Here is a 24,275-nt window from a genome sequence, read left to right on the forward strand (position 1 = left end):
ATCACTACTTTCTCAAACATCAACTCATCCTGGGAATTCTTTCAAAGAAAGTTACTCTCCCTCATGCACAGATTTATCCCCTCTCGTGTTCAGTTGTCTTACCCTTCCTCCCGCCCTTGGTTTACTGAAGCTTGTGGCGAGGCAGTTGTCCTGAAACAACTTGCCTTTGCCTCATGGAAAGCAAACCAAACTGAGGGCAATCTCAGTTCTTTCCACAAAGCTCGGAACAAGTGTGTATCTACCCTTAGGAGAGCCAGAAAACAACATCTTTCTCATCTCAAGTCTGAACTCTCAAACCTCTCTCCCTCCTCAAAATCCTGGTGGCGTTTAATCAAATCTGTTTCTGGTGTATGTTCCCCCTCCATCCCCTCCCTTACCTCAAATGGCCGCACTGCTGATTCCACACGTGATAAAGCTGAATGTCTAAACTCGGTGTTTGCAGCTAAATCTTGTGTCCTAAACCCATCTCTATCTCTACCCACTTTACCCAGTCACACCCAACTGTCCCTGGACTCTGTATCCTTTTCTCCTGACAAGGTGGAGAGCTTGCTTTCAAACCTCGAGTCAGATTCTGCAACCGGTCCAGACGGCATCAGCCCACGTGTCCTCAAAGCCTGCTCTTCTGCTCTTGCTCACCCTCTCTCTGTTCTATTCACCCTCTCATTTGCCCAAGGTCATCTGCCATCTGCTTGGAAATCTGCTAACATCACTGCCCTGCATAAAAAGGTGCAAAAACAGACCCCTATAACTACAGACCAATCAGCCTTCTCCCAATCATCAGCAAGGTGATGGAATCCATCATCGCTTCAGACATGAAATCCTTCCTCTTCTCCAATGGCTTGATTTCCAATCATCAATTTAGTTTCAGACCAGGTCACTCTACCCTGGATATGCTGCTTCTGCTCTCCCATCAATGGATGGAGGTCCTCAATGCCAGACAGGAAATCCGAGCCGTATCCCTGGACATATCCATGTGCTTTTGACACAGTCTGGCACCCTGCCCTACTCACCAAACTCTCTTCCCATAGTATTCAAGGCCATCTCCACTCATGGCTCGCAGACTTCCTCTCCTGTCGCAGTCAACGTGTGGCCCTAAATGGAGTTCTTTCATCCCCTCTTCCTGTGCAGGCTGGAGTTCCTCAAGGTAGCGTTCTGGGCCCTGTTCTTTTTCTGGTTTTCATCAATGATCTCTCGGACTCTCTGGAAAATCCTCTATTTCTCTTTGCCGACGACTCCACCCTTGCCGTACCATCTGTCATCCCTCAGACCGGCAAGCAGCAGCTTCTTCGCTCACTGCAGATCTGGATAAAATCACAAACTGGTCCAACACGTGGAACATGTCTTTCAATCCAGACAAATCTCACACTCTCACTATGTCTCTTCGAAAGGACTGTTTACAAAACCCCCCCATCCACTTTCTCAACAATCCTCTGGAAGAAGTCTTTTCTTTCAAGCTTCTAGGTCTCACTATCTGCCATGACCTTTCCTGGGAAAGTCACATTTCCAACCTCGCCTCAAAAGCCAGTCGCCGACTGGGAATCCTCCGTCGTGCTAAGTCCTTCCTCGGCCCTCTTGAGCTCCTGACCACTTACAAAGCTTTTGGCCGTAGCCTGATGGAGTACTGCTCTCCCCTCTGGGCTGGTGCTCCTGCCTCCCACCTTTCTCGGCTTCACGCTGTCGAAACCAGGGCATTTAAGATCATCGGCATCTCCCGCAATGAAACTGAGTCTTTGGGCCTCTCACTCAATCACCGCAGGTTGGTCGGTGGTCTTTCTGTCTTCTACCGACTCCTCTCCAGCCTTGCCCCCCCTGCTCTCTCTGCGATTTGTCCCCACCACATTTCCACAGGGCGCTCAAGGTCCGCCAACAACCCCCTTCTGGTAAAACTACCAAAATCACGAATCACTGCTCATCTTCACTCTTTCATTCCTCTTTTTCCCGCCTTTGGAATAAACTTCCTCACTCTATTCTTTCCCATTCTTCCCTCCAGGCTTTCAAAACAGCTGTTCACCACCACCTCTTATCTTCCCCCATCCAAATCCTCGATCTTTTCTACCCCCGATAATCCACCCAAGCCCACTTCCTTCATTTCTCCTGCTTTCCTTCCTGAAAGTCCCTGAAATGTCCATCTTCTCTTCGCCATGTTCCTCGTCCCATCCCCATCCCTCTCCCTTCCACAGTTCACCTAATGTGTCTGTTCCCCACTGTTTTGTCCCTTCCACTCCCGCCCCTCTTGTCTCATGCCTCCTTGCTGTGAGTTGTGTGTTTGCTCTCATACGAGCCTCGACCAAGGTATACAAAAAAAAAAAAAGATAATCATCTATGTGTACGTATGAAAATCATGTCATTAAATAAGGCAATTCTCTGTCTGAAGGTATGAAAATCACGTCATTAAATAAGGTAATTCTCTGTGTGTACGTATGAAAATCACGTCATTCAATAAGGTAATTCTCTATGTGTACGTATGAAAATCACGTCATTAAATAAGGTAATTATCTTTGTGTCCGTATGAAAATGACGATATTAAATAAAGTAATTCTCTCTGTCTGTCCATATGAAAATCACGATATTAAATAAGGTAATTCTCTGTCTGAAGGTATGAAAATCACATCATAAAATAAGGTAATTATCTATGTGTCCGTATGAAAATGACGATATTAAATAAGGTAATTCTCTCTGTGTGTCCATATGAGAATCACGATATTAAATAAGGTAATTGTCTGAAGGCATCAAAATCACGATATTAAATAAGGTAATTGTCTGAAGGCATCAAAATCACGATATTAAATAAGGTAATTGTCTGAAGGCATCAAAATCACGATATTAAATAAGGTCATTCTCTATGTGTACGTATGAAAATCACGTCATAAAATAAGCTAATTATCTATGTGTACGTATGAAAATCACGACATTAAATAAGGTAATTCCGTGTGTCCATATGAAAATTACAATATTAAATAAGGTAATTCTCTGTCTGTGGGTATGAAAATCACGATATTAAATCAGGTAATTCTCAATGTGTACGTATGAAAATCATGATATTAATAAGGTAATTCTCTCTGTGTGTCCAGATGAAAATCACTTCATAAAATAAGGTAATTCTCTCTGTGTATGTATGAAAATCACGTCATAAAATAAGGTAATTATCTATGTGTCGGTATGAAAATCATGTCATTAAATAAGGTAATTCTCTATGTGTACGTATGAAAATCACGATATTAAATCAGGTAATTGTCTGAAGGCATCAAAATCACGATATTAAATAAGGTAATTCTCTATGTGTACGTATGAAAATCACGTCATAAAATAAGCTAATTATCTATGTGTACGTATGAAAATCACGACATTAAATAAGGTAATTCCGTGTGTCCATATGAAAATTACAATATTAAATAAGGTAATTCTCTGTCTGTGGGTATGAAAATCACGATATTAAATCAGGTAATTCTCAATGTGTACGTATGAAAATCACGTCATTAAATTAGGTAATTCTCTGTGTGTACATATGAAAATCATGATATTAATAAGGTAATTCTCTCTGTGTGTCCAGATGAAAATCACTTCATAAAATAAGGTAATTCTCTCTGTGTACGTATGAAAATCACGTCATAAAATAAGGTAATTATCTATGTGTCCGTATGAAAATCATGTCATTAAATAAGGTAATTCTCTATGTGTACGTATGAAAATCACGATATTAAATCAGGTAATTGTCTGAAGGCATCAAAATCACGATATTAAATAAGGTAATTCTCTATGTGTACGTATGAAAATCACGTCATAAAATAAGCTAATTATCTATGTGTACGTATGAAAATCATGTCATTAAATAAGGTAATTCTCTCTGTGTACGTATGAAAATCACGATATTAAATCAGGTAATTCTGTGTGTCCATATGAAAATTACAATATTAAATAAGGTAATTCTTTGTCTGTGTGTATGAAAATCACGATATTAAATCAGGTAATTCTCAATGTGTACGTATGAAAATCACGTCATTAAATTAGGTAATTCTCTGTGTGTACATATGAAAATCATGATATTAATAAGGTAATTCTCTCTGTGTGTCCAGATGAAAATCACGTCATAAAATAAGGTAATTCTCTCTGTGTACGTATGAAAATCACGTCATAAAATAAGGTAATTATCTATGTGTCCGTATGAAAATCATGTCATTAAATAAGGTAATTATCTATGTGTCCGTATGAAAATCATGTCATTAAATAAGGTAATTCTCTATGTGTACGTATGAAAATCACGATATTAAATCAGGTAATTCTGTGTGTCCATATGAAAATCACAATATTAAATAGGGTAATTCTCTGTGTGTACGTAATTTTTAACATCACATCATTAAATAAGGTAATTATCGACTGTACGTGTACGTATGAAAATCACGATATTAAATAAGGTAATTATCTGTGTGTACATATAAAAATCATGATATTAATCAGGTAATTCTCTCTGTGTACGTATGAAAATCACGACATTAAATAAGGCAATTCTCTGTGTGTACGTATGAAAATCACGATATTAAATAAGGTAATTCTCTATGTGTATGTATGAAAATCACGTCATAAAATAAGGTAATTATCTATGTGTCCGTATGAAAATGACGATATTAAATAAGGTAATTCTCTCTGTGTGTCCATATGAAAATTACGATATTAAATAAGGTAATTGTCTGAAGGCATCAAAATCACGATATTAAATAAGGTAATTCTCTATGTGTACGTATGAAAATCACGTCATAAAATAAGCTAATTATCTATGTGTACGTATGAAAATCATGTCATTAAATAAGGTAATTCTCTGTGTGTACATATGAAAATCATGATATTAAATAAGGTAATTATCTATATGTACGTATTAAAATCACGTCATTAAATAAGGTAATTCTCTGTATGTACATATTAGAATCACGTCATTAAATAAGGTAATTCTCTGTGTGCACATATGAAAATCACATCATTGAACAAGGTAATTCTCTGTGTATATGTATGAAAATCATGATATTAAGTTAATTCTCCATGTGTGTATGTCTGAAAATCACGATATTAATAAGGTAATTCTCTTTGTGTGTAGTATGAAAATCATGATATAACATTGGGTAATTCACGATGTATGTACGTATGAAAATGTTGTTGTTCTCCTTTTGGCTGCTCCCTTTAGGGGTCGCCACAGCAGATCATCCATTATGATCCACATACTGATTTGGCATAGGTTTTACACCGGATGCCTTTCCTGACGCAACGCTGGTCGCCTCTTACGACACAGGGATAATGACTGGGTTTCGCCATGATTCCGGGCTTCCCTACACCCTCTCATAGCGTGGCCCATCGCAGAGCACCCGTCCTCAAGCGATCCTCCAACCCAAGCCTCCGAGTTGCCGGATTACAGGCGCACGCCACTACGCCCGGTATGTATGTACGTATGAAAATCTCAGTATTAAATAAGGTAATTCTCTGTGTGCTTATGAAAATCGAGATATTAAACAAGGTAATTCTTTATGTGTGCGTATGAAAATCATGATTTTAAATAAGGTAATTATCTCTGTGTGTACGTATGAAAATCATGATATTAATAAGGTAATTCTCCATGTGTGTACGTATGAAAATCATGATATTAATAAGGTAATTCTCCATGTGTGTATGCATGAAAATCACGATATTAGATAAGGTAATTCTCCATGTGTGTACTGTATGCATGAAAATCATAATATTAATAAGGTAATTCTATGAGTGGTACATATGAAAATCATGATATTAAATAAGGTGTGTGTGTGCGTGTGTGCATGCGAGAAAATCATCGAAAAAAACAGGGCTGGTGCAATTCAAATTTTATACACGTGCTGGTCCTTCCCAGGGTCAGGCCATGGCCCCCCCCCAAAAAAAATCCCCTAACTCTCTCCCCCCTTCCACAGTGAAGGAGGGGGGGCATGCCTTGCAATACTCACTTGTACACGTGCCACAGTGCATGTGCTTTACTGACCCCTGCTGCAAATGGGGGATTATTCGCTATGGTGCAAAATATGGCTGCTCAAACCCAAACCAAGGCTGCTCCCAAAGGGAGCTGGTGTTTCTCGTGGAATAAATAATCTGGTTTAAAGTTTAAAAAAAAAAATAAAATGCTTAATGATGAATGAATGAACCTGTATTCATTTTATTCAGCATGTGATCAAACAAGTGCCTATTACGAGCAATGGCTCAATGCTGTCAGGAGGAAGATGATGATGATGATGATGATGATGATAATGGATTTCAGATAAAAGTTCATAATATTGCACAACTGAGGAGAAACAACAGACTGACACCTGCAGCTCCAGTACATACCTCTATCTGTTGCATCTGACGTCGTCTTCTCGTATTCTATATCCTGCACACAGCACATTGGGTCATGCTATAGTAAGGTGAAGTTTGCACACTTATTTGCTCATTTTATTTAAACTTGCTTTGACTTGTGAAATTAACATTGGTTTTGGAAACTAGAGTAAGGTGTGGCAAGATGTGTGTATGTACATATAAAAGTGAAAATGCAATTTCCGGCTGAGTTACAGTCTGAAAGACACAGGACCACCGACTACAGCATCAGCTGCTGCACTGAACTGCAATATTGATTAGCCGACATAGGCTGTAACAGTATATGCCAGCCCCACCTCCCCCAAATTCAGAAGGATATCAATGCACGAAGAAAGCTTTTGTGATTCATTCGCTGTCATCTGTTGAGATGTTTTTTTAACAACAAAAAATTCTGAAACAGAGTGCATGTGTATCAGGTACCCCCTGTTGCTCAGGACCCTTGCAGCACATCTTCTTGTGGCATACGTGTTCATGGTAACCATTGTGTGTGCGTGCGTGCGTGCGTGCGCATGCCTACTTGTAGGTCCTTGCTCTGACTCTGAATCAGGCGTTTACGCAGTGCATTCAGAAATGGCTCTATGGCACCAGACGTACACGCAACTATGTGATGCATCATATCCTCCGGTACTCTGAGCTGCAACCCACTGAGCACCATTCTGGGCACATTTTATGACAAGGATGTTAAGGATTTCATGACTATCACCACAAAAGTAGAATTTAAGATATAGGAACTGATATCTTTACGAAGCTTATCAACATAGTTAACAAAATTTAGGACAAGACAAACACATTGCTATCCATCCATCCATCCATCCATTGGGACCATACTCTGTGCAGGGCGTGGGTGCTGCCGAAGCAGTCTCCTTGGCTATTGGACACAATCCTAGACGGGTCGCCACTCCGACACAGTATACCAGCAAGCTGGCACTCATTTTTCCGACCTTTGAAGGATGACAGGCACAGTCAGCCCCACCTGGTATTAATTGAACAGCCAAATAGGATTTTAACTCAGGATCCTAGGATCCTAAGCCCACCACCATAACCACTAAGCTAACACCAGGCATACATTGCTATATCTCCAGCGATTTGAGGTGTCTCTTGCACGAGACCCACGTCTCATCTCTGTACAGTAAGGTGAGGATTCTGAATGGTTGTTAAACTATTTGCTTCGTTTCACGTCCGTAGTCGTGATCCTCCAACACCCGTTAACCCAGGAAACCGAAGGTTGCACTTGCACATTTAAGGGGATGTTGGAATTCTTCATCGATATCAACTTTGTGAGACATCGGACCCAAAACCAAAGTTTCATCATTAACTTTAATTGCTCGAGCTGGAGATGGCTAATTGAGAGCTTCTTGATGGTGGACCTTGGTCTTCCGAATATTAGGGGCCAGTCCCATTTTATCGTCTGCTCTCGTAAAGACGTCTGCCTGAAGATCCGATTCTGAGTGAGCACATGTGACAGCGTCGTCTATATACTAAACCTCCATGATGGAAGTCCGAGTGATCTGGCTTTCGATCAGTCTGCTGAGATTAAACAACTTTCCATTCATTCGGTAGTTTAAGATGACCATCTAAAATTCTCAGGACTCGCAGAAGAACAGAAAATACATATAATGCAGTAGAACAAGTTTTTAGGAATAAAGCGCAAATGCTATTGGGTTCAGTTGATCAGGAGTGTCCAAATTGGGGAGGAATTTTTTTAAACTTTTGTGCCACAGAAGCTTGCATGTCATGGTGAACAGCCTATCACTGGGGTAGGTTTGGAAGAGGAAGTGATTAATTGGCTTTGTCCTTTTCTTCGAAGATGGTGGTAAAGCAAGCAACTTTTTCTCAACATAGTCTCACATTATCAAATCCTTTTACAAGTTCAGGGACAGAAGAGGAAATATGTTTCTGTGAATTTTGATCAGTTTCCACCAGGCTTTGGAACATGGCGAGATGCTTGAGAAGTCAGTGTCATTTGAGCTTGATGATAAACTCTGGCATGTTAAAGGATGGTTGTTTCCAACCATCGTGTTCGTCTTTGTTTTAACTTGAAATTCAAACAATCTGAGCTGTCAATAACACCAAATCACTGGCTTATTGATCAGTAGTACAGTTTGATTAATTATTTGTCTATTGGCATGAAATGGTTTAACGGCAGATTAAAAATCCAAAATTTCTGAAAGATGTGCAAGATGGGTTTGAAAGGACAGTGAAATGAGCAAGGAATTGATTTCATACGTGCTCACCTGTTCAACATCATCCAATTACAGAGCTTCTGCTGTGCAGAGTTGGCTCGAACATAGTTGTGCATTTGCACCAACTGTGGGCAGAAGTATTTCACCAACTCTGCCACCAAAACTGCCACAGAAAAAAAAGGTGGACTAATCACCCACGGGACGAGTCATTCTCTCCCACCTTTTGTATGAAAATTTATTACTTTGGGAATTATGGAATTATGACTACATTTCAAAATTGTCAATTTTATGACATTTTAAATTTTTTTTGCACTATTATATATATATATATATATATATATATATATATATATATATATATATATATATATATATATATATATATATATATATATATATATATATATATATATATATATATATATATATATATATATGGACGGTTCCAGTGTTGCTCGGTGTATGCCCCGGTTAAAGTAGGTGTACCATATCCCTGTGTCATAAGAGGAGACCAGGGTTGCGTCAGGAAGGGCATCCGGCGTAAAACCTGTGCCAAATCACGATGCAGATCATACGGATGATCCGCTGTGGCGACCCCTAACAGGAGCAGCTGAAAGAAGAAGATATATATATATATATATATATATATATATATATATATATATATATATATATATATATATATATGGACAATCAAGCATGAAAAATTCCAAATGAACAAGTACCCTGTAATAACGGTCTCTGTGAAGACGTGCTGGTGTGCATCAGGCGGACGATGGGTTGACTGAGGGATTACACTGAACATAGCCTCTCCACCCCACCTCCTCAAACCCCCAAAACCACACACACACACACACACACACACACACACACACACACACACACACACACTTTATCAACAATTCGTATGAAATTAATTGAACAAGTGCTGCACTGTGTGGGGAAAATGGAACATCTCCTCTATGATGAATCACAAGTATAGTAAACATGAAAGGGAAATTTCAAACAATAATAGCTGTCTGTCTTCAATCGCTAGATTTTTGAGAAAATTAAATAAATCTGGAGTATTACAGTGGGTCTTGCCTTTGTTGAGTACATGATTGGCTGTCAAATGTCACATGCATTTCACAACCATTTGGGGCTCGATAGATTTTTGCCTCTTTAGAAATCAGTCATTCACCATTTATTGCTCCTTAGAAAATTCATTCATCATTTATTGCTCCTTACAAAATTCATTCACCATTTATTGCTCCTTACAAAATTCATTCACCATTTATTGCTCCTTACAAAATTCATTCACCATTTATTGCTCCTTACAAAATTCATTCACCATTTATTGCTCCTTACAAAATACTGCGATTCACCATTTCCTATAAAAGTTGCATTGAAATACTAATCATCGTTCCTTTCACGCTGTGAAGTGCGTTGGACTGCCGAAGCAGTTTCATTTGGCGAAAGAGTACAATCCCTGGACGGGTCACCACTTCGATGCAGGATAATCGAATGGCTCATTATTCCATCCATCCAATGGGACCGTACTCTGTGCAGTGTGTTGGTACTGCCTAAGCAGTCTCCTGGGCTATTTGGCACAATCTGGGATGGGTCGCCACTCTGACGCAGGATACTCAAATGGCTCGATCATCCCAGTGAGCTGGTACTCATTTTGCTGACCTCGGAAGGATGACAGGCTGAATTAACTCACCTGGTGTTATTTCAACGGCTCAATGGGTTCAAACTCAGGAGCCAAAGATCTCAGGCCAGCCACCGTAACCCTTCAGACAACAGACATTTTTCAGTATTTCATCTTCTGACACCACCCCGGGGGGTGGGACCAAGTTAACACTGCTCTTGCACCTTCTTGCCATTTGGTGATCATGATTACCAAGTTTGGTGAATTTCTGCACAACCGTTTAAGAGGGGATCGCAGGACGGAGGAACAGATGGACAGGCTGAACCGATTACAATACCCCCCTGCCCCCCGGGCCACCCCCAAAACCAATTTTTTTTCAAAATGTGTGGGGATATAAATATTCAATTTTCTTGGTGAGAAAGCTAATAATTTACTTAAAACAAAAATTTGTGTCCATTGAATCATAAAAAAAATCATATTATAAAAAGCCACTGTTTCTGGGAGGGAAGAGAAAGAAGCAGGATTTGCGGCTTAATTCAACAGTTCCAATGGTACTATGTTTATTCTACGACAGCAGGAACCCTTTACAATGGAGCGTGACAGACACTGAAGTTGCACACAGAATCATACATAATTATGTCTCAAAGCAATAGAAACTAGAACAGCACTCTTCGACGATGTGATATCGACCGATATGCCTTCGCTCACATTATTACATCATTATACGTACTTGTACCAAGTTTGATCTAAATCCTTTCAGCTGTTCTCAGGTATCACATTTTACCTGACATGACCTCTGACCTTTGACGCCAATATATAATCAGTTCATCTTTGCATCATAATATATACTGTTACGGTTTTGGGGTGAGCGTGGGGTTCACGAGGGGATTTCTCGGACCTGCTTCCCTGACATCCGAATCTGAGGCCACAAGCCATGGATAACTCTGTGGACCAACAGGTTGCTTGGCAACCACGGACACTGGTTGGGACAACTTGTTTGAGCAGGGTCATTGTGCCCAGCATTGCATTGCCTTACCTGGTGAGCTAGTTCTCTCCACTGGGGAACCGTGCTCTCAATGTACCACCTGTATTTACTCAGTAGGTACGGCCGAGCGAAACCATAGGTGGAGACATTGGCTCTCGCACATAGCGAATCGGTGGAGTACAATTTCCCATCTATTTATTATGTACATGCTACATTGAACCAATGAATGAAAATGACAACCAGGCAGGTTTGGAAAGTCTATATTCCGGATTCATGGAAAAGGCACGTATTTACAGGCAGTCATTTAAATGCACAAACTGAATTCAAAGACTCAAAGAAAAGCAATTATCCCTTGGGAAGTAAAAGATCTCCTTACACAGTCTTACTTTCATTACGACACAAGACAGGTACGCCATAATAATACAGGAAAAGTAGAGGAGAAGTAGGCAGATAGATGCAGTTTGAGGCTTTTGTGCGACCTCTTGCTCACCCCATGCAAACAGGTGGGCTTGCATTGATCCCAACGTGGAGGGAAGGAAAGAAATGCAGTGGTGTGTGGTTGCGACGTGGAAAGAGAAGTACGGCATATGCGTCATAAGCTTTGAGGAAAAGGTGTGAGGTGCAAATCAGTACATCGCTTACCTGGGACAGAGGTTAATCATTGATGGCTCTTTCAAATCATGATAACTTTGTGCATCTCAACCTCATGCTACCGCCCAGTCTCGTCTCGCCCCAGCACAGGCCATCTCAACACAGCACAGGCCATCTCAGCCCAGCACAGTTTGATCCGGCAGGCAGTTCTTCGTCACGAATAGGCAGGCAGCTTACTCCATGAACAGGTGCCCAAAAGCTGAGAATAGCTCTGATTGCTCGCGCTTTAGCTCTCCTGGGCCAGACGTGGCCTCGAGGGGGCAAACTCTGACTTTGTACTAGATGTGGCTCCAGGGAGCAAGGGTTACCTCATTCTCTCTGACCACACGCTTACCATGGCTTTCCAAAGGAGTTGATTGCTGTGACAAGGTAGCGGATAGCATCTACACTCGAGAAGAATTCCACAGTGGCGCTGTATCAATGGTACTTCCCAGGGTTGATTGCTTTGTAATGCAATATGGCTGAGTATGTACGGTAACGTAATATGAGTGCTGCAAAGACATGTTGTGTTATAGTGCCGTCGGAGGAAGGATGGGAAAGGGGGGGGGGAATTCAAATGGGTTCGAGGACTGAGCCAGTATGGGGTTCTTTAGCCAGTAGGTTTCAACCTTTAAACCTCAGCATCAAAGCTCATCAGCTCAATTCAAGCCATTACATTTTTCTTTTCCCTCGTGGCTGGTTTTAAAGCAATTGTCAATTGGTTATTCATATTGTTGCAGTTCAACAAAACTGCATGCCTCGAAGGCAATGGCACACAACATACAGTGATCCCCAGGCAGTTATTTAGTTAGTCTTCATGTATTCAGACCTTCCTCTCATGCCTAATAGGTTAATGGGACAAAGTGTGTTGCATGGGTCTAATAGCTAGGTCTAATAATTATATCTCGATCTTCTTTTCAATCCTGATTTTCATTCCAACCCTTTCCTTTTATCCATGATAAAAATTGAAGCAGGCACTGCACCCAAGTAGCCACCCCATGAGAACTCAACACCAACACTGTACAGGACGTGCTTGACGCACCCTTTCATTTGAATCTGTGCGCCGATTTACAACGGCGTCTCACCTTGATCCACCTTCGCTCACTACTTTGACCACCAACATCTCCCACACATGGGAAAAATCACCCCGCGCCTTCCACGCACCAGCACATCAATGCAATTTACCACCAAACGGGTGTGCTGCCTGGCCCAGGCCACTCGGACCGCGTGGTGCAGGGACGAGCCAAGTACATTAACAGCACCAACTGCAGCTTGCCGGAGGTGCCCCGAATGGGCATGCGGGACCGACACGACCCTCGTCCAGTCGTGAGAACACGGCCCGGAAGTTCGGTGCAAGACTCCGGGCCGTGTCGCGCCGGATGTGCGAATGAGGCCGCTTCCGGCCCCAGGAGCCTGGCAAGGTGGGGCCCGGACCCAATGGGAGGGCACGATTCGGATGACGGCGAGTCACTTCAGGTCGTCACCCCACCCTTCGCCCGGGGCTTATAAAAGGCAGATTGCGAAGCCGCTCGCTCTCCTTCCCCTCTCTCTCTGCATTTCCTCGCCTGCCTGCCTCACACTCGTCTCTGCCTCTCTGCTCCACCCTCTCTTCATTGCACCTCGTTGTCTGCCTGTCGCTGCATCTACACTCGGGGTTGGTGTGCGACAGATGTTCTTCAAGACCAGTGCAGAGCACACGTTTCCACAAGCCCCGGCGGAGTGAATAAGCAGGAGATAACGTGCCAACTCTTAAGGTGGGATCGCTCAAGTGGTTCATCCCGAAAAGTGTAATGGGTTGCGTGGTCGGCCGACCGTGCCAGGAATTGAGAAGCCGTGAGTTCTCATCTGCTCTCCTTTCTTCTGTCTGACTAATCTTCAGTGTGTGTGTGTGTGTGTGTGTGTGTGTGTGTGTGTGTGTGTGTGTGAGAGAGATGGCGCCTATCATAGCATAAGTTAAGATTGTAGAAGTTGGAATGGGATTGGGATAAGTCTGCCCTTTGTCCGCTTTTGTAAATTGCTTGCCTTTTGTCGCACCCCACAAATTCGTTGCTATCCCTGCTGTACATAATAATAAACCCATTTACTGTGCCACATACCTTTCCTCGCCCAATTGTAAATAAATGCTTTGTGTAGAAATGTTCCCAACACGTTTTCATCTTTTCCTTCATTGGTCCAGCATGGTCCGTACCCTAGCCTAGCCAAGATGTTATCCCCCAATGATCTGTTGTCCTAGCCGGTACGTCCTTGGCAGTTAAGCTCGGCTGCATCTGATCTGGTAAGGTGATCCGGTTTGAACAAGGCGTACCGAGGGTGTGTCCCCCAGTAATTTGATCATGTGACCATTTTAGGTAACCGGTTGCATTAGATGGAAGACCCAAAGTCACATGGTTGAGTTACTGGTATTCACGGTCGATTAGCGACCCACCGCGTCAGAGTCATCCGTGTGCGACGGCCTGCAATTCTAGAGAGTCTGGTGGGAACCCGAAGTAGCTTTCCCTTCTTCCCCTCCCCCCCCCGTGGTCTTCTCGCCCCGACCCCGGGGTCCGCAACAATACATTGAGTGTGCACACAATCGTGTTTTGAGAAGCCCACAAAAATCGACCAAGAGACGTTCAGAAACAGGTACAGACGTGGACCTAGGAATTGCTGAAATCTCTTTAAGACGCATTTTGAGAAAAGAGTTGTATTGTGATCCATACAATGTCCAGCTTGTGCAAGAAATCCTTCCAACTGAGTTTGAAACCCACATGTTGTTTTTCAAAAAAATTGCCGGAGCTTGTTACTGAAGATGAAGGTCTAATTTCTCACTTGATAATGAGTGACAAAACTCATTTTAAATTGATTGGTTTAATTAACGAACACAACTTTCGGGTATGGGCTTTAGTAAATCCACGTATTGTGCACTAGCGTGCACTGCACCCTCAACATGTTACTACGTGAAGTGGAATTATGGCAAACGGAATCATTGGTCCGTACTTTGTAGAGCATGATGAAGGTGAAACTTACAGTGAATGGCGAAATATACCGTTACATGATCCAAAACTTCCTCAGACCATCGTTGCAGAAAATTTCTCGTCATGAAGACAAACTGGTCTCCACGATCCCCAGATTTATCAGGAGCAGATTTCTTTTTGTGGGGTTACTTAAAGGTGAGAGAGTATATCAACAAGCCATGGACATAAGAGGATTCGAAAGATAACAAAAGGACAGAAATTAATGCCAAAACGTGTGAACCTTTGACCTCTGTCATGGAAAGTGTTATTCTTTAGAGCACACTGGTGCGTGGCAGTTCGTGATAGACACAAGACATTCTTTTCCTCAAGTCAGAAAAAAACATGTTGGGATGGAAGCCCCAAAAATAACCAAGCAAGTTAGGAAGGAATAATAAGGTAGGAATAACACCACGATGTTCTTCCTCTTTCGGCTTGCTCCCGTTAGGGGTCGCCACAGCGGACCAACTGTCTCCATTTCGCTCTATCCTCCACATCTTCCATTGACACTCCAACCACCCGCATGTCTGCCCTCACCGCATCCATGAACCTCTTCTTTGGCCTTCCTCTTCTCCTCCTGCCTGGCGGCTCCATCTTCAACATCCTTCTCCCGATATCCTCCACTCTTGTATGTCACCCTGTGTTCCTCCTTCTTCTTGAAATACGTGTTTACCACTGCCATTTCCATTCTTTTTGCAAACTCTACCACCATTTGCCCTTCCACATTTCTCTTGTTGAGACCGTACCTCTCCATCACCTCCTCATCCTCTTTATTCCCTTCCCCAACATGTCCATTGAAATCTGCTCCAATCACCACTCTTTCATCCTTGGATACACTCTCCACCACTTCATCTAACTCACTCCAGAAATCTTCTTTATATTCCATTTCACACCCCATATGTGGGACATATGCACTGATGACATTCATCATCACCCCTTCAATTTCCAACTTCACACTCATCACTCGGTCAGACACCCTCCTCACCTCCAATACCCTCTTGACATGATCTTCCTTCAGGATTATCCCGACACCATTTCTCCTCCCATCCACACCATGGTAGAACAGTTTGAAACCACCTCCAATGCTCCTCGCCTTACTCCCCATCCACTTGGTCTCTTGTACACACAGTATGTCCACCTTTCTTCTCTCCATCATATCAGCCAACTCTCGCCCTTTGCCAGTCATCGTCCCAACATTCAGAGTTCCAACTCTCACCTCCACACTTCTACCCTTCCCCCTCTCCCACTGCCTCCGGACTCGCCTTCCCCGTCTCCTTCTCCTCCTTCGCCCAGCAGTAGCACAATTTCCACTGGTACCCTGCTGACCACCGACCGGGCGTAGTGGCGTGCGCCTGTAATCCGGCTACTCGGAGGCTTGGGTTGGAGGATCGCTTGAGGACGGGGACTCTGCACTGGGCAGGGTGTAGAGCAGCCCGGAATCATGGCGAAACCCAAATCCTGATCCCTGTGTCGTAAGAGGCGACCAGGGTTGCGTCAGGAAGGGCATCCGGCGTAAAACCTGTGCCAAATCAGTATGCGGATCATAACGGATGATCCGCTGTGGCGACCCCTAACGGGAGCAGCCGAAAGATAAACAACAACCCTGCTGACCACCGGTACCGGTGGCGGTCGTTGGTAACCCGGGCCTCGACCGATCCGGTATGGAAATTCGTTTTGTTGTCCGCATAATGATTTGGCATAGGTTTTTACGCCGGATGCCCTTCCTGACGCAACCCTGGTCGCCTCTTACGACACACAGGGATATGGTACACCTATTCTAACCGGGGCATACACCGGGCCCAGTACAACTGGTGCTCATTTCGCCGACCTCGGAAGGATGGCAGGCTGAGTCAACCCCCTGGTGTTTTCGACTTGGTTTGTATATATATATATATATATATATATATATATATATATATATATATATATATATATATATATATATATATATATATATATATATATATATACACATTATATATATACACATATATATATATATATATTTATATATATATATATATATATACATACATATATTAATTCAGTGTCCCAACGGGGCTTGAACTCAGGACCTCTTGGGTCCCAAGCCACTGCCCTTACCACTGCGCCAACACCACGATACGACACCATGATCCTTTTATGGATTGCCATCATGACATCTATTGACATTTTTGTCATTGCTGGTGATTAGTGCCAGGGTCAAAAACCTGAAGTATCTGACTGACATACACTGTGAAAAGCAATATTTGGGCATTTTTCTACAAGTTTGAGGTCTGTGGAGCCGATTTAGTTACGTGTGACAATTCTCATCCCCCTGCACTCCCCCCCCCCCCCCAATGAAGGGGAGAGCATGTGGGTGGCAAGCCTGGCTGAAACAACTTGGTTATTTATCATTGAAGAATGTCGATTTCAGTGTCAGATGAAAGTCTATCTGTTCCACAACAATTGTGGACTACATTCACTTCAGGTATACTCACATATATCCCCTCATGAGGACCCCGACCCTCCCCCCCCCCCTTCCCACAAGGGGCGGGGTAGTTCTCATGATCCCCAGTCCGGCAAAAGCTGTCAAGAAACCCGACATGTGACACATGAAATAATATCTATTCTTCAAGGGAAATTCAATGGTGCTCATATCAGTGTCCTCAGACTTGAACTGCGATCTGCATATTACAAAAAAGTCTCACATAAATATATCAAAAGTTAGTTATTAAAAAATGGATGGTCCAAGGAGACCCTACCCTCCACCATCCGGATGTGAGAATTTTTAAGTGATCCTTCACCAATGAGAGATAGGGCCAAAAACGACCTGCAGCATAGCTTTTTCAAATATTTATTGGGCCCGATATGTTCTCCTGAATCAGGCATTGCGTGGCGTAGGTATGCACTCAACCGACTGCCCTTCCAGTTGTTGTTGTTGTTGTTGTTGTGACTCCCTTTGTCTGGAGTCTGGAAACTTAAAAGCAAATGTAACCTTACCCAAGCACAATTAAATGAATAGACTGATCTGTAACACTTTGTACACACAAAATAACAACAAAGTGACCAATGCCATGTCGTTTGTTAATTAAATGTACACGTGTGGAATGAATGAATGAACAACCTATAACCAGTGTTTTGCATGTAAACATCTTGGAGCATTATACAGAATGAAAATATATGTTATTGTATATAAAGCTGAGTTCCTGTCTGTGGGTCATAAGTGCCGCCCATTCTACAGGCCATGCCTTCCCCTCTCTCCCCCAGCATCACAAGCACTGTCCATTCGCCAGGCCACACCTTTCCCTCCACCCACCCAGGAATTGCCGGCATCTTTTTCGCTCCTCATGGCTCTGAGGGTTAATGGGCCTATGGTGAACATTTGAAGACTGAACAATACATCTTCAATCATTGAGTAAAGGTACATTTTGATTTTAACTCAAATGAGGGAATACATGACTTGTTTGCAGTGAGTGTAGCAGCGGTATAATATACATCGCCCAATGAAAGTATGTTCTCAAAATGCAGAGGAGAAAAAAAATCCTGATCTTTCATTTTTAAAAAAGGGTCATACGAGACATCACCCAGAAATGCCTGGAGACTTTATTATTATTATTATTATTATTATTTTTGAAAAATCTTTTTTTTTCTAGTAGCCAGAACTGCTATACAGCTCAATTCCGCTGTTTAAATTTCAATTCCACAAAAATTAAATAAAGCTGCAAACACTGCCCGGAGAAGTCCGGAAATTAAATAAAGGTACCGCCTGGAGGAGTGTGGAAATTAAATAAAGTGACCAACTTCTCTTCTCCAGGCAGTGTTGGTAACTTTTACTGTTTTTGTCAGGTCAGGCCAGGCCAGATCAGATCTGTGACTTGCTCCAGGTACCATGTAAACCTGTACTCACCTGTTTCATTGTCGGGTTGTCGGCGACTAACCCATCTTCCCCACCAGGTTTCCTGGTGAGGAGGGTGTATGGATATGGACACCCAGCAGGACTAAAAACAAAACCTGTCAAAGGGCGGAGGAGCTCCATGTAAGCCAACAGCCATCCATATCTAGCGTCCAACTGTGTCTGCGGGCATTGTCCTGCAGTGGGTAACCATTCCTCGGAGTTTGGTGGCAGGATTTGCACTCCAGCCACTAAAACGCTTCATTTCACAAAACACACTAAAAACCCACTCTGTGGGAGCACTTCCTATGCAGCTTCCCTTCACAGGGAAACTCACTGGATGATGGGATTGGGGCAATGCCTTCGGGGTCCCAACTCTGATGAGAGGAAAAAGACGGGGTAACCTTCCCGGGTTGGATTACGATAGTGTGTGTTGAAATGGTGCTGAGGTGTCGTCTCCCAGACAGCGGTCTCCTCGGGTTAACCTGAAGTGGTCCCTTTGGGTGGGGGTCTGGAATGTCTTATCCAGGTTCCTTCTGATGACTCCATCTTTGCTCTTTACTTCTTCAGGTTCCTTCTTGATCTTCCATTTCACTATGTTTGTTCCATATTCTGATGCTGTGTGGACTGTGCTTCCCCACTAATGGACCTCTGGTAGCTTGTATCTGTTGCTGCATTTGAGCCTGGAGAGTAACTGCTGAAATCTATCTGTCCGAGTTCTTTCCGACATCTTTGTTCTTTTCATGTTTCTTTCCAATTTTTTTATTTTTTTTCACAATTCTCTTTATTCATTCTTATTCTTGCTTTTTTCTCTTTCATCTGTTTTATCCTCTATTCCTCTCTTTTTCTTTATCTATATCTCCAAAGAGAAGTGAATCATTGTGGAGAGTTTTGTGTAAGGCTCACTTGGTTGCACCTGGATGAGATTGAGAGTTGTGGAATAGCGGCTGAAGCCTGAATCCTATCCAGGTTCCTCCTGATGACTCAATCTTTGCTCTTTACTTCTTCGGGTTCCTTCTTGGTCTGCCGTTTCATTATCCCTAAGAGAAGATGATCACCTGTCTGCTTTCATTTGAGCTCCAGTGCTTGAACATCGGTATTGCAGCAATCTCTGGGGTTCGGAGACAGGATAGTGGTGAGATAATGACGGGAGGTTACACTTACTATTGATCTGGTCGATCTGACGGTTTCCATGCCCAAAGAGTTGCTGTAGCTGTGCCCAATAAGATGACTCCCACAATAATCGAGGTAACACCAGTCAAGAAGCGTATTATGAGACTAAGAATTCGTCGCTCCTTGCTTGTCATTTCCTTGGTCTTTGTATTTGATCCGACTGAGGCAAGTGATCTTATTGTGAAGGATGCATTCTGTGTCACACTGGAGTCTGTGGTTGATCATTGCCCCAGACGAGATATTTTTCTGGTCTTGGGGGATTTCAATCCATCGAATGGCACTGATGGGGATGGTTATGAGACATGTTTCGATGCCCATGGATCTGGAACTGTGAACCAGAATAGCACTAAGTTCCGTGACTTTGCAAGAAGTCGTGCACTTAGGGTGGCTGGTTCATGGTTTCAGCGTCCACAGGCTCATCGCTGGACTTGGTATTCCAACGCTGGTGGTGTGTCAAAGGAGATTGACCCACGTCCTCGTTGATGGTTGCTGGAGGATGATTCAGAACTGCAGGGTCTACCAGAGTACCCAGTTCCTCAATACAGACCACAGGCTTGTCGCAACTCTGAAGTTGCAGTTTAAATCCGGGAGAATGGAACCACCCCAGCCTAGGCTGGATGTTGACACGCTCAGGGATAAGAGGGCAGCTGAGGAGTTTGTGAACAGGCTGAGTGGGGATTTGGGGGTTCTGGGTGCTTTGGGGAATCCTGAAGAGTTGTGGAGTGCTTTCAAGACTACCATCCTTGATGTTGCCGGCAGATTTCTTGGAACCCGCCGTCAGGCAAAGAGAAACTTTGTCTCCCAATGGACACTGACCACCATTGACCAGAATCGCAGGGCCAGGTTTAATGGCAGGGGTGATCTGTTCAGGGAGCTGAGGTAAATCCTTCATCTCGTAATGGTTTTGCGGAATGAAGTGTTTTACAGTGGCCGGACTGCAAATCCTGCCACCAACCTCCTAAAAAAACTGCAGGAGGACATCCGAAGACACAGTTGGGTACGAGGTATGGATGGCCATTGGCTCACAAGGAACTCTTCCACCCTTTGACAAGGTTTGTTTTGAATACTGCTGGGTGTCCATATCCATACACCCTCCTCACGAGAAAACCTGGTGGGGGAGACTGTTTAGTCGCCGACAACCCAACCATGGAACAGATTAGTACAGGTTTACAGGTTGGTACCTGTGGCTAGTCACAGACCTAATCTGGCCTGACAATACGACCTTCAACTATGTGAACAAAAAATAGGACCACTGGAACTGTGGCTTGTCTGGGCCCTGGCCGAATGTTGTAACTCAAATTTGACAGCATTCTGAATGGTGGGTCTGGAGAATATTTTTGAAGGAATTCTCTAAGTCCACCATTTTGACATACTTTTGCTCACATGATCGGCATGACCTCTGCAATTTAATATCCCTACCCTGGCCGAATATTGTACCCCAAATTTGAGAGCATTCTGACTTGTGGGTCTGGACAAGGTTTTTGAAGAAATATACTAAATCTGCCATTTTGACCGACTTAAAGTAACGTGACCAGAACGAGCTTTGCAATCCCCATTAGTCAGGAGCAGAACTTTGCTGCCAAATTTCAGCTGGATCAGCCCAGCAATTTTGTTGGAGAAGTCAAAATCAGAGACGGACGGACGGACGGACAGTACACGATAGCAATAGTGTTGGCTCTTGGGTGGAGTTCGTGGCCATCGCAAAAGTACAAACTCACCCATGATTTTATTGTTGTACATACCAAGACCTTTCAACAAAATTTGGGTGACAAGCCCAAGTCTGTATAGATTTTGCTACAGAGGGTGCTTTTCAAAATGGCCACCATAAGTATTACTTTTGACCATATCTTGGTCTGTGAGACTCATAGAGACATGATATTGGTGCCTAAATCTATGTTTTCAGAGTCAAGGAACTCAATAAGACCAATAACAATTACATTGGCTCCTTCGTTTGTGGCAGCCATCTTGGATTTCAAAATGGCCGCCATTCAAAATCGCAGTTGTCCATATATCAGTCATCAAAACAGATAGACGCTTGATGTTGGTGGCTATACTCATGCATTTAAGCCCAAGGAATCCAATTATAAGAGTATTGTACTGGGTTTTATTAGAGACTGGGTTTATTATAAGATTATAAGAGACTGGATTTTAAATACCCAGTCTTGGTGGGATTACATCCATTCCACCTCTTAATGATTGTCTTGATTGTACTCAAAAGGATATTCAAGGCCTTTGAAATATTTTTATACCCATCCTATGATCTGTGCCTTTCCACAACTTTATCCCAGAGGTCTTTTCAAAGATCCTTGGAGCTCATGGTTGTCTTTCCTGCGAAATGCACTACCCAGTAGAGGAAACCCACAGGAACAGCTGAATTTATTCTGAAATAATCACAATCACAACAATTTAACACAGGTGGAGGCCAATTAACGTGAAGGTCAATTAACTTGAATTTAACACAGTTGGAGGCCATTTAACTTGGTGTGTCATTTTTGAAGGTGATTCGTTATACCTGAGCTAAGCCAACTTACAATTGCTATTATGGGGGGGGGGGGGGTGCACACTTATCCAACCAAGATATTGTTACGGTTGTGGAAATTCACAGAACACCATTCAGGCTTCCCAGAGATCAGGTATGTCGATAAGTGTGTGTTCAGATTAGATTTCCCCACCGAGGTCTAAAGGGTATTATTCGTGTTACCGGGCTGTGATCTTTGAGTCAGCCATTATTCTTTTGCTATCTTTATTTTGGAACAACCACTACTTCAACAACCACAACCACTACTTCAACAGCTACAACCGCCTCTCAACAACCATGCCATCCCCACCACAGAGCAACCACAACATCGCCTCACCTTCATCTCCACAAACGCCGCCATCTTTTCGCCACCCACGGCGAATCCCACGGACGAGCACCATCTCCGCCAACAGACGCGGGAGCTGATGATTTCCACAACGTCCGCTTTCCACGGCTGATGATTCCTGCAACCTCCGCGTGGTTGATGATTTCACCCACGTCCGCTCTCTGTCCAATCTTCGCGATGAAATCGGATCAAAAGATCAAAAGGGGCGGAGCCAGCGAGTGGTAAAGGGTGAGAGGTGAAAGATCAGACCTCACTCACGGACCCCATATAAAGGCGCGCTGAACGCCAAGCAAAAAGTCTGTCGGGGTTCGGAGTCTGTCGGGGAGCTGCAGAGAGTGGAAGTCTGGAGTCGAGCTGGCGTCGAGTCAGAAGAAGCCAGCAGCCCGGCAAGGTTTGAGTCCAGTGGAGGGCAGTTGGAGCTTGGAGCACAGCCAAGTCTGCCATGCCGCGCAGAACTGCGAGTCGGTGGAGAAAGCCGGAGAGAGATCGCCAACGCTGAGGAATGGGCGGGCTCTTAAAAGAGCATCAACTCTTGAAAGAGCAAAGGCCCGTTCGTTCCTCGGAGGCGTCGTCGGCTAGGCCCGAACCACTAGGTCGCACGGTGGGGCTTGGGCCAACCAAGTCGAGCAGCGCCAACTGCCGTGTCGACGAAACGTCGAGGGTCAACCAGCGAGTCACCACGAAGGTGGCAGGTAACCAGCATGGCCTCTCAGAGCTCCTGCGGTCTTCACAGCTCCGTGAACTATTAAAGGCCCACGAGGTCCAGTTCTTGCCCTTTCCTTTCCTGGGGTTTTTCTTTGTATTAATGTCGTGGCGCCATGTCCTTAAGTAGAATTGTAATATTCTTCTTTTTTCGGCTGCTCCCATTAGGGGTCGCCACAGCGGATCATCTGTATGATCCGCATAGTGATTTGGCACAAGTTTTTTACGCCGGATGCCCTTCCTGACGCAACCCTGTACGCCTCTTACGACACAGGGATATGGTACACCTAATTCTAACTGGGGCGTACACCAGGCCTGGTACTCACTTCGCGTACACTGGTACTCACTTTGCCGACCTCAGAAGGAATACAGGCTGAGTCAACCTCCTGGTGTGTATTAATTCAAGCAGCCAACGGGGCTTGAACTCAGGACCTTTTGGATCCCACGCCGCTACCCGAAACACTACGCCAACACCAGGCTTTTAAGTAGAATTGTAATAAGTGTACATAATAAATAGAACGGTTGTAGTACTTTGTCTTGCTCGTTCCTGCATGCCTTTATTTACTGCATGATTGCATACGTGTTTGATTGCATACGTGCATGATTGCATACGTGTTTGATTGCATGCGTGTTTGCATGCATACGTGTTACAAATAAATGTCCTTGTGTGAATGTTGACCTGTTCGTTGCATCCTATCCCTCCATTGAGCTGCCGTATTGCGTTTGGGATATTAGCTGGCTTTTAAATAACCGATAAAGTAATCGGATCCGGCGGGGCTTGGCGATATACAACGCTCGGCAAATCGCAAACGGAGCGAGCTGCCTAAGCGGCTCGTTTCCAAGCAAGTCCCGTTGAGGTGTAAATCCCTGGCAATTCTGTCTGT

At 43.6% G+C, this 24,275-nt stretch overlaps 1 protein-coding gene and 1 long non-coding RNA gene across 2 annotated transcripts in view; one reads left to right on the forward strand and one right to left on the reverse strand.

The window, feature by feature from the left end:
- SPEF1 (sperm flagellar and cilia associated 1) overlaps positions 1 to 24,275 on the reverse strand; it is an 87,351-nt gene that overhangs the window by 52,729 nt on the left and 10,347 nt on the right. Inside the window, exons 2-4 of the mRNA XM_085849225.1 lie at positions 8,595 to 8,706; positions 6,878 to 7,016; positions 6,334 to 6,376 (exon numbers count right to left, since the gene is read on the reverse strand). Of these exons, the coding sequence (XP_085705351.1) occupies positions 6,334 to 6,376; positions 6,878 to 7,016; positions 8,595 to 8,659 (247 nt within the window). The 5' untranslated portion in view covers positions 8,660 to 8,706. The remainder of the gene's footprint in view (positions 1 to 6,333; positions 6,377 to 6,877; positions 7,017 to 8,594; positions 8,707 to 24,275) is intronic.
- Positions 5,180 to 24,275, forward strand: part of LOC147014960 (uncharacterized) — an 84,341-nt gene continuing 65,245 nt past the window's right edge. Inside the window, exons 1-2 of the long non-coding RNA XR_015050166.1 lie at positions 5,180 to 5,420; positions 18,028 to 18,181. This is a non-coding gene — a long non-coding RNA (uncharacterized LOC147014960). The remainder of the gene's footprint in view (positions 5,421 to 18,027; positions 18,182 to 24,275) is intronic.

Source organism: Eptatretus burgeri, chromosome 12 (assembly GCF_056783735.1).
Source record: "Eptatretus burgeri isolate ZD-2024b chromosome 12, Ebu_testis_v1, whole genome shotgun sequence".
NCBI classification, from domain to species: domain Eukaryota; kingdom Metazoa; phylum Chordata; class Myxini; order Myxiniformes; family Myxinidae; genus Eptatretus; species Eptatretus burgeri.